Source organism: Varanus komodoensis, unplaced genomic scaffold, assembly GCF_004798865.1.
Source record: "Varanus komodoensis strain SLA01 unplaced genomic scaffold, ASM479886v1 scaffold9, whole genome shotgun sequence".
NCBI classification, from domain to species: Eukaryota; Metazoa; Chordata; class Lepidosauria; order Squamata; family Varanidae; genus Varanus; species Varanus komodoensis.
Genome location: NW_025336598.1, coordinates 27,013,540 through 27,027,352, shown reverse-complemented (window position 1 = coordinate 27,027,352; position 13,813 = coordinate 27,013,540). Strand labels below are relative to the sequence as shown.

The following is a 13,813-nucleotide window of genomic DNA, read 5'->3' as shown; positions in this document are numbered from 1 at the left end:
CAAGCTTGTTAACCACAAACAGCCCATGAAGAGAATCCATGACTTGGCACTGGCTTGTGGACTGTGGGTTGGTCACCATGGTCTGTTTCCTAGGCTGGGTTCAGAGAACATGATGACCCCAGAGTTCAAGAAGAACCCCTTGAAAGTGGGTGATTGTGTCATCTCAACTCAGTCCTTGCGAACTAGCCCTAATGCAAAGTATTTTGGCATGGGTTGGTCCTCAATGTGTGATCGTCCTGATGAGCTTTATTAACGACATGTGTAGTATATAGGCAGAGACAGGTGCCTGTGGTATTGGCCTCTCCTTGGGGGCTTGCTATGGAAACTGGCATGATGAGCACCGGCACCTAAACATTTTCCACCACACCTCTGGATTTAGGTAAATCCCAAGCTGACTTCTTTGTAAAATCTAAATTCTCTGTAGGAGAATGTCATGCAGCAGCTACCTGTGCAAAGTGCTGAGTGTTTCCAGCTCTGCCTACATCTGCAGATGAAAGAAAGCATTTCCAGTGTGCTTCGGGGTGCATTCAGTGCCTCACAGAAAAAGCTTAGGAGGTTTGCATGGTGTGAACAGAGTTCTTAGCGTGCAAAAATGCTTATGCTTTGGCCAGTTTGGAAGGAGCTGTTCCACATTGCACCCAGCAGAGGGCAGTGGCATGCATACAGAAGAACAATAAATAGTTTCTTTTCCTAATTTTCAGCACAATGGGGGGAGGTTGTTATTAAGCCAAATAATTTGAATGATTTATATATACTTTTTGAAATCAAACAATTATGGCTTATCTTAATAAGAAAAAGTAATGGCTGAAGAAGTGATAAGGATTGCCAGGGGTAAGCAACCAACTGGTGTTCCAGCATCACCATAACATTAAACTCCTGCCGTGTAACTAGACAACCCACTGTTTACTTCCATGTTTTTGCAGCGCTCCCGTAGTAAACTGCATAGCTGAATTACTTTGGCTTTTTCAATACAAGGACTTGAGCAGACTCGACACCCACTATCTTTATCTTTCTATTATAACCCATGACATTTGATTTTTTGCAAGTGCTCTGCTAGCAAGAGGAGTATGGAGGGGGTTTTCTTGCTAAAAGAAGCAATGTGAAGGGAACAAAAGCTAGAGCAGAAAGGGGAGGAGAGTGGTCCACAGGGATGTAAGGGAGATTGTCCCCAAAACAGCTTGGGTCAGGCCACTTCCAAGTGGATGGGCACTCGCCATGATCTAGAACACTCTGGAAGCAGCAGAAGGCTGCAGGCCACAGATGCACAAGGTCTGGGATCAGCAACTGGGATTATGTTTAAGGGAGAAAGGACGGCAACTTGCAGTCCAGTGTGATGTGGCAGTGAAAGCGCTAGACTGGGGACCTAGGGGATCTGCCTTCACTCAGCCATGAAGCTCACCGGCTGACACTGGGCCAGTCTGGGATTCTCAGCCTAACCTCCCTCCCTCTGCAGGTGGTTGTGGTGAGGATAAAATGTTGCTAAGGTAAAGCTGACCTGGATACCTTGCCAGAGGAAAAAAGACAGGTTAACTGCAAGGGGGTTGTACCAATCACTTTCAAAAGCACGGGGGAGTTGGTGGGCCAGCATCCCAAGCCCTGTCCATAAACAGAAGTGGAGAGAAACTCGCTCCACTCCTGTGTCACTGCAGTTTGGTACGTGCACCACAGGCCTCAGCAACTTTTCCTGAGCCAAATTTAGCCTGAGGGATATCTAGCTGTGGACCCTTGAGGGCGGTGGGGGGGGGGGGCTTCCTCTTCATGTGCCGAATCCACTGTCTCTTGTGTGGCAGGCGTCCCAAGCAACATGCAAGAGATTGTAATCTCTGCATCTGTACAAGCCTCCAGATGACTTGCTCCTGATATTGACTCTCTCTGGTGAGCAAGTAAACAGAAAAGTGGGGTTTTATTGCATTTTCTCTGCACAGGTGTGGACATGGCTCGCCTTACCCCAAGATAAAAGCTGTTCAGTGTAGTGTAATGGCTGAGAGCACAGGACTGGGACTCGGGCCATCTGGGTGCTAGTCCCCACTCAGCCATGGAGCCCACGGGATGACTTTGGACCAGTCACAGAATATCAGCTGAACCTACTTCACAGCGTTGTGGGAATAAGATTTGAGAACAGGAGAAGGAAGATGAGGGGTTTTTTTTAAAGAAAAAAGGCAGGATATAAAACTAATAAATAAATTTGCTTCAGTAGGTATAAATGCCTACTGGAGCGAAAGGCGGTCTCTGGTCTGCAGAGCCTCAGGTACTTCTCTAGTTCCACTTCTCTAATCCCTACCCCTTGGCCTGGAGACTGCCAGGAGCTTGGAGAAGAGACGGAGGAAGGGAATTCCCTTGTTATCTCCAATGTTGCTGGAAGTGGGAGGAAGAAGGTATGGGACAGAGGAAGCCAGTTGCTGGCAGCCTCACTGGGAGAGCCGTTCTCCCAGTACCACTGGAACCAAAGGCATCCCCTGCCCTATGTCCCGGCCCCATGAGGGAGATGGTGGACCATCGTCCTGATGCGACCACCAGGGGCACGTCCACACCCCGTTGGTGCCAGGGGGCATAGCTATAAGCCCTGACACAGGGCAGCCCATGGAGGGCTGTGTCATCAGTCAGCTGGTCCCCCACAGGAGAACGGGTGTGTGTGGACACACAGTGGGGACACAAGCCAGCTGCTGGGGGGACTGGGCTTACCTCAGGCTGTGGCTCACACATGGCTGGCAACATGCTTGTGGGAAACCTGTATGGCCCACAGCTGAAAAAGGTTTCCCAGCCCTGGTCTAGTTCTAAGAGAAATTCTGGCTGGCACGGAACAAATCACCAGAACAAAAATCAAAAAGAGTTCCTGTCAAAGACTGCTTGGTTCAGGGTGCCTTGTCATTTGAACCCAAACAACCAACTCAGTTCAAGGTAAGTTTTTCTGGAAGTCACTCCTGATGGTACAAATCATATTTGCCTTTTAAGTCAGTATGTTCAGAATTGTAGCCAAGGCCTCAAGTTAGTTTAGAGTAAATATGCTGTTTTATTTTCACCAGTCTGTTGAAGTTAAGTGTGCTATGAAGCCCTGTCTGGATGAATGCAATTAAGAAGAGAAGGGCTGTAACAATGAAAATGTGTTCTTCCATTATTTTTTATCATTCTCCAAAAAGGTTTCCTCTCTTTCCTCTTCAAACTATAAATCTCTTCTTTTCCAGCTGTAAGGAATACAAAAATCTGAATTCTTTTTTTGCTTTAATCATGGGACTAAGCAATGTTGCCGTGAGCCGCCTCACGATGACATGGGAGGTAAGTTTTAGGTGAAGCCAACAACTGTTGGGCTTTGATTTCTTCCTTGTCAGGCATCCTCCCAGTGGTGAACTTGACCTCTCCAGCAGAGGCAGCTCTAGCCTCACTCCCTCCATTGCCACATTTATCACCTTCCACTAGTAGTGCTCAACTGTTGGAAGCAGAGGGCCTCCTGCAATCGTGGAGGCTTTCCGTAGGACTGGGGATGCCGGTTTTCTGGGGTTCTCGATCAGATAGAAAGCCTCCATGGATGCTGAAAGCACATCTTGCTGGACACTTGCCAGCAAGTGGCCGTGCAACAGCGGAAAGGGCGGAGCTGAAGCGCTGCCTTTTCTCATACTGCTGAAATGAAGGATGCTCAGGGGAACCAGGATTCGATTCTGGTGTGGTGCATCCAGTTCCCTCACTCAGAAGACGTTCCTGTGTTCAGAACTGGTGGATCCGGAGCCTCCTCTGAAAAAATAAAGTCGGTCCTGCAAGCTTGATGTTTGCTCAGCCACTGGCTTAAACTCATGCTTGCTGTCACCAGCAATCCCTGGCCTGGATCCTCTTAGATATGCTGGACTACAGCTCCCATCAGCACCAAGTTGGCCAGTACTTATGAATGGGGGAATTGTAGTTCAAAGCACCTGGAAGGCTGAGGAAGGCAGCTCTAAACTATGGGAACATCTGAAGTTTTTAGTATTATGTAGGCATATATAGACTGATGTTTGCCCTAAACAGATAGATAGATAGATAGATAGATAGATAGATAGATAGATAGATAGATAGAGTGAGTGAGCCTATGTACCCTTAGAGCTTATCGAACTAATGTATGGGCTCTGTGGATCCTGGCCTTATTGCACAGTCATGCATGTGGCTACTGTTAATCCCACTGATCTCACTGCTGCTTCCTTCCAGGTAAGTGCATAATGAGTGCAACCTTTGCCACCAGCATAAATCTGCCAAAAATAATACCCAAGGCCATGGTGTAACCTTTGGTTGCAAAGCTAGTTAAGCATTTCTGCAGCACCTTATTTTACACAGCATCTCTGGGAAGCCTGTGCTTGAGGAATGATGGACCAGTAAATACTACAGAAACTTGTAACTGAGATAGTCAGATCAGTGTTCCTGAAGTCCTGATTATGCATTTGTCAGATGTGCTGCAGTAAAGTGGGGCTAACATGGATCCTTCAGTGGTCCTCCTTCCACTCCCGCCCTCTTGGATGAATACTGGCAAAGCCAGATGGGAACGTGGGCTATTTTACTGCTGTATCGCCTCTCTGAACCAAGAGCAACACTATCTAGATTTCCCAGGGTATTTGGGGGCTTGGAACCAAGTCCGCGCCAAGCTTCGTGGCTCTATTTATAATCTGGTTGCTAGGAAACTTGCTGTGTTTTTCACTGCTGCATTGTTGTAAACGTGTGGCAAAAGAGCAAGGCTTCTTCCATCTCGGGACTGTGTTAAAGAAACAGTGGGAGCAACTCAGCCTGTTGCTTTGGGTGCACCTGGGCAAGCCCCAGTCGGCTAGCAGACAGAAGGGGCCGTGGCAGGGAATCCTGTGCGTGGGGCAGCACAAGCCAGGCTGGACCGTATGGGGCAGAAGGCTGAATCACCCTCTGTAGCTTCAGGAAATGGGTTCATCTGTTATGTAACGCCTTAATACAACTCTCACGTCTTGTATTTTGTTTGTTTGTATCAATTGACAGAAACTTCCAAGCAAGTTCAAGAAGATCTATGCTGAGTTTGAAAGTTTAATGGTAAATGGCAAGAGAAACTTAATACTGTACACAATGTTACCTGGATTTTTTTTTCCTGAGCCCCTGATCCGAATTCCTCTACTTTCAACATTTTATGTGTCCTTGTGTGACTTTAAAGAGTTTATGATCCCATTATAGTGCTGATAAAACAAGCATGTATGACTAATAAATTATACCCTTAGGGAACCTATTCTGAGAAAATGTATGCCCCACTTAAAGCCAATCTCTGGGAAATGTGGGGAACATTATCATCCCTGCATATAGCTGCTAGATTGTACATTCCATCCTCAGATTTGATCATGTGTTAGTGCTGCAGAACTGTGATTGTACCACTGCTAGAGATGACTAAGCAAATGCCCAAAAGAGACTTCTATTCAGATAAGCAGGTTGTTTAAAAACAATACCTCTCGCTATACTTTTCCATTTAATAATAGACACTGCTTTTGTAAACACTCATCTGAGAGTGCTTAACATACAGAAACAGGCACTGATTGAAGTGGAGGATGACTCTTCTAATTCTCCCAGAAGCGTTTTCCTAAAAATGGCATTCCAAGGTGATGGCAAGGTTTTAAAATGGCTCTCCCTGGTAAGCGATGCTTGCAGAGGGCTGATCGTTTCTTGTCTTTTCTAGGACCCCTCAAGAAACCACAGGGCCTACCGGCTCACCGTAGCGAAGCTGGAGCCTCCTGTTATCCCCTTCATGCCTTTACTCATAAAAGGTAACTAGCCGAAGAAGAAGAAGAAGAAGAAATACTAGTGAAAAGTAAAAGCAGGGCTCTCAGATGGGATGTTTGATCTGTTTCCCGTGCTTTGACAGGCTATGCGAAGGGGATTTCTTTTCATAAACATATGCTTTGCTGTCTGTCAAAGCAATCCTGTGGCCCCTATGTAGGGCCTAGGGTGCCCTGCATGGTTTAGATTCCCAGTTCCAAGGTTGGAAAATTTCTCCAACCACAGAACAGGGGAATCCCTGCCCACACGTCCCATCTCCTCGCAGCCGGCGTGGGAGGAACTGTGCTGGTTGGTTTTCCTAGGCTGCAGAGCTACCTCCAAGAAGGGGGCTCATGGGTGTTGCATGCGGGGAGGAGGGGGCTGGCGCCAACAAGCTGAGTAGAGATACGAGGTGTCTCCTCGGCAGCCTTGCCCGTCCCCTGGAGCAGCCATAGCTAGACAGGCAAAACTGGCTCTGTAGCTGTTGTGCGGCGCAAGAGGACTTCCAGGGCCCCCTTGGCGGCAGCGCCCGCCCTACACTGCATGGGAGGCCTGCAGTCACTCGTGTTTGGAGGGTCACTGACACCCCCCTAGGATTGCACCCTCGGCATAGCTGCAGACGCAAGTAGAAGGCATCCCAGTGAGCAGCATTTTGAAATGGCATGAGGTATTTCTGACGGTTGCACACGGATGTGTTCAGTGAGGCTCTCTGTAGTCCCGGCCGCAAGGTCACCCAGCCTGTTCTAGGAGCCTTCATGTTAATGCGTGCCAGATGCAATCACTCCTAGTCATGGAGTCGATGTCTTAATTTCTCTTGCAGACATGACCTTTACCCACGAAGGCAACAAGACGTTCATTGACAATCTAGTGAACTTTGAAAAAATGGTAGGTAAAGTGTGAAGCAAGTATTTGGGTGGCCGTACAAAGATGAAGGCTGACTTGTTGGCATTATCCGCACTCAGCCAAAAGGAGTAGCAGATGGAGGTGGTGGCGACGATTTGCATTTTGAGATGAAAATTTCTATGACTGGACATGTAAAAGGGACTAGAGGTGCAATCCTGTGCACCTTTAGACTGAAAAAAGGCCTAAATTTTTTTCTGCCTTAACTTGCCTAGGACTGCACTAGGCAAGGCATCAAACAGCAAACTATTTCGCTTCCAATTCCAAGGCAACTCTAGTTCTCATGTTATAACTACATTCTAAGAATGTCATTCCAGAAGTACACCTCTTTGATACTTTCTTTCCTCTCACTTGTTAGTTTAATGCATCTGATGCTGACAAACGAAGCTGCGGCAAGTTATTTCATAAAACATCTATTCATCTCTCTCGTTTTTCTCTGTGGCTAGTTTCGCTGGCAGATACCTCTTTCATTTCCAGTCGTTAGACAATTATTGATCTCCATAGAATATCCTGCTTTCTCAGAAAAGAGGTTCCCTTGATGCCTGTTAGTTAAAAGAATAGTCATTGTTTTTCTGTTTCCATGGTTTTTTTTAAGAACTCTGTGAATGCTCGCTGTTTTCCAAAACAGCCTCTGGAGGGCACTCTCGCACATAGCAAGTCTGTGGATTGTGATCTGACATGCCTGCAGTGCTGCTTAAGAACACCCATTTTACAACTATTCCGATTTTGCAAAGGGGTCTCTTGCACCATACCGGGCACATCTGGAGGGCCTTTTGGCAGTTATAGCTGGCATATAAATATGTGCATAAATAAATAAATGAATAAAGGCTGCGTTTGACCCCAGATTCAGAAACTTTTCTCCTGAGGCTATCTCTACAATGGCAGTAGGTATCATCTACCTAAGACAAAGGCCTTATTTTCAAAAGTAGCAGATGTTTCAGGACTGTGGCACTTCAGAAGATTAATGGAACTCAGGTGACTGAATGTTCCTCCATATAAATGAAAATCAAAACATAAAAAACATTCCTGAATATGTTGGGCAGGGAAAAAAAAGTCTGTTCTAGCACCTTCTCTGGCATGGAGTGAAAGCCAGTAGGTCAGGGCTTCCTGTGAGGAACTGGTATAGTCCAGACACATGGCTCCCACCTTTGTGACAATTATGCCTTCAGCTGCATCCAAAGCAGGCCCACTCTGGATTCCATTTCCCCAGCAAAGCCAATGTTTCCCTGTCTCTTTCCGTGGCCTGATTCTGTGAGACCCACATGCCCTTGCCTTGGGGATGCAGGAGGAACCGGGCGGGCTAATGCAGGACTGTGGTGCCATTGCACAAGGTGGAGAGAAAGATACCGGCTCCGCTCTGTCCAGAGGCTGCGCAGAGCAGTGAGGTTGTGTTTCTTCCTGCTGGGAGGGGAAAGCGACTCAGATGCCCCTTAATAGAGATGCAGGAGTCCTCACTCGTCTTCTGTTTTGATGTATCGGCTTGGCATTCGCACCTGGAGCAGTGCTGCTGCCTTGGCTTCCCCATGTCCCTGTTCCCTCCTCACTGGGCAGCTAGGCATCCCTGTTCAGCTGCTGCCTCATGTGCCCGAGACTGATTGGCTATCTGTACAAAGGGCATGAGTGCTAATTTAATGAGGAATTGGAGAAGTCGCAATGCTGGCCATCTTTCCAGAGAATATTATACTAAAATCTTTTCAGTGTGGCTTTAGAACATGCAGAAACTTTGTATCCTTTGTCTTCCTGTTATGTCATTTTTACAAATCATTTCGAGGAAATAAAGGAGAAGTAGCAAGATATGAACATATTCTTTAAATATTGTATTTATCACACTGACTCACTATCTGCAGTGGCTGAATTTTCCTAATTTGGGCATGGGTAGGGGACAAAAAAGGGCTTTTGGAAAGAAAAGGAATTCTTTTTGGATGGGTTTCCAGCCTTCACATATCTAACAAGACCAGGAAATCAAGCTATTTGTTGTCAGTAGCAAAATTGTGGGATGGATAAGGTGGAAGAAGAACTGGGGATGGTTAGATAGAGAAAGCTTATGCCTAGAGGTGTCTAGGGTGGTAACTTGCACATTGCCCCTCCCCCCAGAAGAATTACATCATGAAAAGAGGACATCAATTTATACAATCTTTGTTTAGGGAGGCGTATGTATATAAGTACAAATTTAGGAAAAAACCTTATTGAAATAGAGATGCAGTCTGTTTCCCCATATCGGGGGATTGTGATCAGTGACGCATGTGCCTTGCTCAGTCCCTTATTCAATAGCTTACTCTTGGTAGACAGCTTCAAGGTCTTTCCAAGACTCTCCCACTTTTAAACCAGGTCTAGACCTGGCACTGCCCTCTGCTAGTTCTGCAAACTAGAGGACTGTCTTCTGCAGTGTAGGACACCTGGCCACACAAGAGGTGCCCCGACGGGTCCCGTCTGAATGGAGCAATGGAACAAATGGGCAGAGATGGAGGAACTCACGAAGCTAATTGAAGAGACGAATCCCTCTCCCTGCCCAGGCCTTCCCCGCACTCGCTCGCTGCTGTGGGAGCCGCACGAAGCAGCCCCTGGCCATTCCGAGGTGCCGCTGCAGCACAAGCTCCTCCATCCGTGGCAGGACAAATCAGGGCCATCCAGCGGTTCTCCTTTTTACCGAGCCTCTTCGCCCTTGAGGTGTGAAATGAGGATTAGCAAATGTGTGCATATTGGTTTTCAGGTTTTATGGATCCGAACAATGGGCATTCATACACTGATCCTTATTGGGAGAAAGAGGAGGCAAGCCTTCTTTCATTTTCGGGACATAAAGCCTATGCGAAAAGCATGTGGCTGAGTGGTTTTTTGTATGGCGTGTATGAATATTTATACCAATATAGAAGCATGGTCTAGGAGCGGATTAGCAGCTAATGTGCTGGCCTGCAGCCACCGTTCTAGGCTGCGCACAGGACCTGAACCGGGACTGCAGGCTGTGCCCGAGGAGCAAGGGGCAGGCGACCCAGAGCCTCCAGGGGAACAACAGTTCTCCCCTGGCAGGATCAAGGCCTGGCCTTCTGTGGCTTTATCATAGTAGGTAGGGTTCAGCGGCACACCGGGTGAACCTCAGCGTTACGTAAACAAAAGCCTGGGTATTGTTACGTAATGGAAATGGGAAGAGGTAGCAATACTGAGAAGTATTATGCTGCTTAGCCCATAAGCCCTCTCAGGACACATTCTAGTGAGCTCCTCCATAGTCCTGCAGACTCAGAGGATTGCAGGCATCCTCTCAAGGACGGAAGGAGCATGGAGACACAGATCTGCTCTGCACTTCTCCCATCGCACAAAACACCTGGATGGCCAATTTCAGCTATCTGTGCTTTTTGCCAGGGGAAGCTGAGGCCTGGAGCCTCTCCTTCCCTTCCCTTCCCTTCCCTTCCCTTCCCTTCCCTTCCCTTCCCACCCCCGGGAGCACCCCTGCAGCAGCAGCTCCAAGGCCAGTCTTCTGACTTCGGAGCCACAGCCAACGCGGAAAGGACGGCACTGGCTGCCGGGGTGGAGGGAGGGCACTTCAAGGTCAGAGTTTCCATTCTGACCTTGCAGTGCATTTCTGAAACGGAATAACAGCCTTTCCGGTAGCCATTGAGCAGCGAAAGGCTTGTGCCCTCAGGTTTGCAGCAGCCACATGAATTGTACTCTCTATGGAACTAAAAGCTTGCTTGAGTCCTCCTACTAATAGGAAAGAATAATCAGACATTCTTATTTTTGCAATGGGTCAGCTCCAGACTTGATAGCCAGAACAGGCCCACTGAAGTCAATAGCACTTAAGTAAGTCACGATGGATGGGAGTCCAGTTGATTGTAATGAGCCTTCTCTAAGTCTCGCTCAGTCTGGATCTGACCCAGTATCTTCTGGTAGACATTGGTAGATCTCTTCCTAGCTGTATGCTTTTCAGAATGCTCCTTGGAAAACCTAGGAATAAAAACCCAGTTTGATGTGGAGGCATATGTTCAAAGGTTTTTTTTTTTTTTTTTGGCTAAAGAGATTAAACAAACACAAAAGAGATTAAACAGATTCCTGGAAAATAGGACTATCAGTAAAGTGAAACCGTCTTGTTCAGAAGCAGTATCCTTCTGAATACCAGATACTGCAGAATTGGGTAGCAGAGGCTGCGGGGAAGATGTGGCAATTCTTTGTTTAAGGGGGCAGAGCTGTGTGTGCGCTCAGACCCCCTGTGCTGCCTAAGCTAGTTTGCCTCCTTTGGAAGCTGTCTGTCACCCACGTGTCCATGTGGTCTTCTCCTACGGATGGAGTGGGAAGGGGTGCCCTCTTGCCCTTCAGCTCAGGCAACAAACTGACCTGGGGACATACTGCAGAGGCCTGGATCCAGCTTCCTTCTTGTGCCTGCAGGATGGATACTACTGGTGGAATGGGGCTTCCATATCCTCTCCTCTGGGGAGCCCCCCATGTGCCCAGACATTCTGAGGGTTGGGAGGACCCTTTGGAGATCTGGAGGGCATGATGTGGGGGGCTGCAGCAGCGGGGAGAGGCTGCGGAAATCCATTTCACCAGCAGTCTTCAATTGTATTCTCTATGGAATATGTACTCTCTATGGAAGGATACAGAAATCCAGTTTCACCGGCAGCTATAACAAGGGCAGTGGCATCCAACCCAAGGAAAGCCTGTTTCCTTCAAGTTGTGCCCATCAGTCCCCCGAAGTAGCTGCCTGCCCACCACACAAAGCGGAATGTTGGGCTAGATCTGTTCCCACAGGGGAAGCATTTTTGCACCGGTCTGGCAAGCATCCGTTCACCAGTGTTGCTGAGAAAGCTTATAAGAGCTGTGTCAGATTAGCCGTATGAATGAATAAAATGCATGTGATGCTGTACAAATTCAGAGTGTAGAATGAAGAACATAAGAACATAAAAATAGGTTGTGACATGTTTCATGTGGCCCACATTAAGAGAGACCTGCACATGGAAAAATAAGAGAACAGTGGAAACAAAAACATTTTCCCTGGCATGCTTGCTTTCCCCATGTAGGATGATTGCTTTAATTCTCATCTGTCTCTGACTATCATTTATAGTTGTCATTTTTCCTTTTAGCGCATGATTTCAAACACTGTCAGAACAGTGAAATTCTGCCAGAGCCAACCTTTCAGTAAGTATTGCAAAGTGTGTATTTTCCTGACTATAATTTTCATCAGCTTCTACTGCCCTAGGTTATAACTGGGGTCACAATCTAGAATTATAGATTCCAGCAGCCAGACACTCCAGATGTGTGGGACTCCAACTCCCAGCATCCTGGAGTGCTAGGTTGGTGATGCCTAGACTAGAGGCACTATCTAATCCCAGTGATTGCAGGATTGTGTCCCCTGGAGCATTTTACTGGACAGATGCAGGTAACATTTTGAGATTCCAGGAGCCCTTTACTCCATGTGGCAATGCTACCTGTGCTAAAACAATGATGTTCAAAGCTTATCCGGTATCAGTGGAAATAAGAAACAAAAGTTAAATGTGGGACCAGGTTGTGGAACGCTTCCCAAGGAAGAATACGACAAGGTCCATTTTGCACAGATGAAGGTAACGGAAGGTTTGCAGATGGCTGGCCCGGGATTTTCCCCCTTCGTATCCTTTCACTAGAAAGCATAAGTTATTTGTATATTCTGCTCAGGTTTAAGATTGACTAAGCATACGAACGGCACATCATTTCTGTTTCATCAGATCCTGACGCATCTCTGGCAAATAAGAACCATCAGGATGTCCGGAGTTATGTGCGGCAATTAAGCGTGATTGACAACCAGAGGACTTTATCGCAGATGTCACACCGGCTAGAGCCACGGCGTGCTTAAGTGTTCCGAGCGATGACACCTCCCTTTTTCTCTCTCTGGCACAAGGTCATTTGTTCAGAATGCCAGCCCTTCCTGCTGCTGCACTGCCACTGCAAACATAAGCGACGAGAGATGAGAACCTCTCCGGTAGTGAACGCACAATGTCCCTCCCACCCCCGAGGAATGACAGAGGCATTTGGTGGCTGAGGGGTCCAGCTTGCACTGTAGCTTGGAGGTTGCTAGTGTTGCGTCCTGTTAGCGAATTCTGAAACATACTCGAAGTCTTGTACAGAACAGGAATTTTGACTTAAAATGAGAGAGAAAGAGAGGGAAGATTTCAGCACTGGTGGAAAGAGAACTCGCATGTCTGCTGTTGCTAAGGAATATATAGGTGGGTTCTCTTATCTAATAGAAGAAATGGCAGCATTTTCTAATCCATTATCAAATTAAAGGCCAACATTTGCTATTGATTTTTGCATGTTTGGCTCACATGAGCTTCAGTGGCAAAGATAACTAATGGCAGAAAACTGGTACAGTCGTGTATGACTATGGCTCTAGTATTCAGAGAATAGAAAACCTTTCACTGCAAGAGAACTATATTTTTAAAGGACAGCTCTTAACCACATTTGCCTTACAGCTGTAAAGCATTGTGGCCATGAAAGTTAACCCTGGCACTGACTGGGCCTCTAGTGCTTAGGTACATATTTGTTTACATTTCATTTATTTTGGACGGCATTTTTTTTTAACTGCTAATCAGGATTTTACAGAAAGCCAGGACAAAGGTAAAGAGGTTTTAGGGACAGAAACCATTCAAAGCAGCAAAAAACCAACACCAACTTCTTCAAAAAAGAGCACAATATGCACAATTTATTTCAAGGTAAACTTTTCCTGGACACTGAAATTTTCAGCATCAGCTGCACTTTGGGCTGATTGGGTCATATTTTCTGGACTTTAAATTTTACAAAATATCTTCTAATTTTCAAGAATTGTTTTGCACTTTTAAGTAGGCAGTATACAAAATGTTAATTCATTGAGAGAGTTATTTATTTCTTTATGTGGTTGTTGTGTCATAATATTTTTTATCTATTTTTATTTAGCATGTCATTGAGGTACTGTTTGGTCTTTGGACTTGGTCTAGATATCATGCCAACAAAGAGTGTCTTGTATGTTTTATGTAAATAAAGTGCACTGTCTTCATTAAATGTAACTGCCAACTAAAATATGTTTGCAGACATTTATTAAAAATGGTAACTTCTGTTATTTGTACCTTTATCCTTTCTAATCTATTACTACCAATACTGTGTGCTGCTCAGTGTGGACTGTAATGTTTGCCCAATGAAAACTGGAGACCGCACTGTCTGTTGTTTGATGAGTGCCTTCTTCCTCAGTGATGTC

The 13,813-nt window shown here is 46.4% G+C and overlaps 1 protein-coding gene across 1 annotated transcript in view; it reads left to right on the top strand.

Annotated features, from left to right (window-relative positions):
* The window catches only part of RAPGEF4 (Rap guanine nucleotide exchange factor 4), a 143,218-nt gene extending 130,779 nt beyond the window's left edge, over positions 1-12,439 (top strand). The window contains exons 22-27 of the mRNA XM_044417979.1: positions 3,183-3,273; positions 4,963-5,013; positions 5,645-5,732; positions 6,545-6,609; positions 11,694-11,748; positions 12,312-12,439. Of these exons, the coding sequence (XP_044273914.1) occupies positions 3,183-3,273; positions 4,963-5,013; positions 5,645-5,732; positions 6,545-6,609; positions 11,694-11,748; positions 12,312-12,439 (478 nt within the window). The remainder of the gene's footprint in view (positions 1-3,182; positions 3,274-4,962; positions 5,014-5,644; positions 5,733-6,544; positions 6,610-11,693; positions 11,749-12,311) is intronic.
* The last annotated feature ends 1,374 nt before the right edge of the window (positions 12,440-13,813 follow it).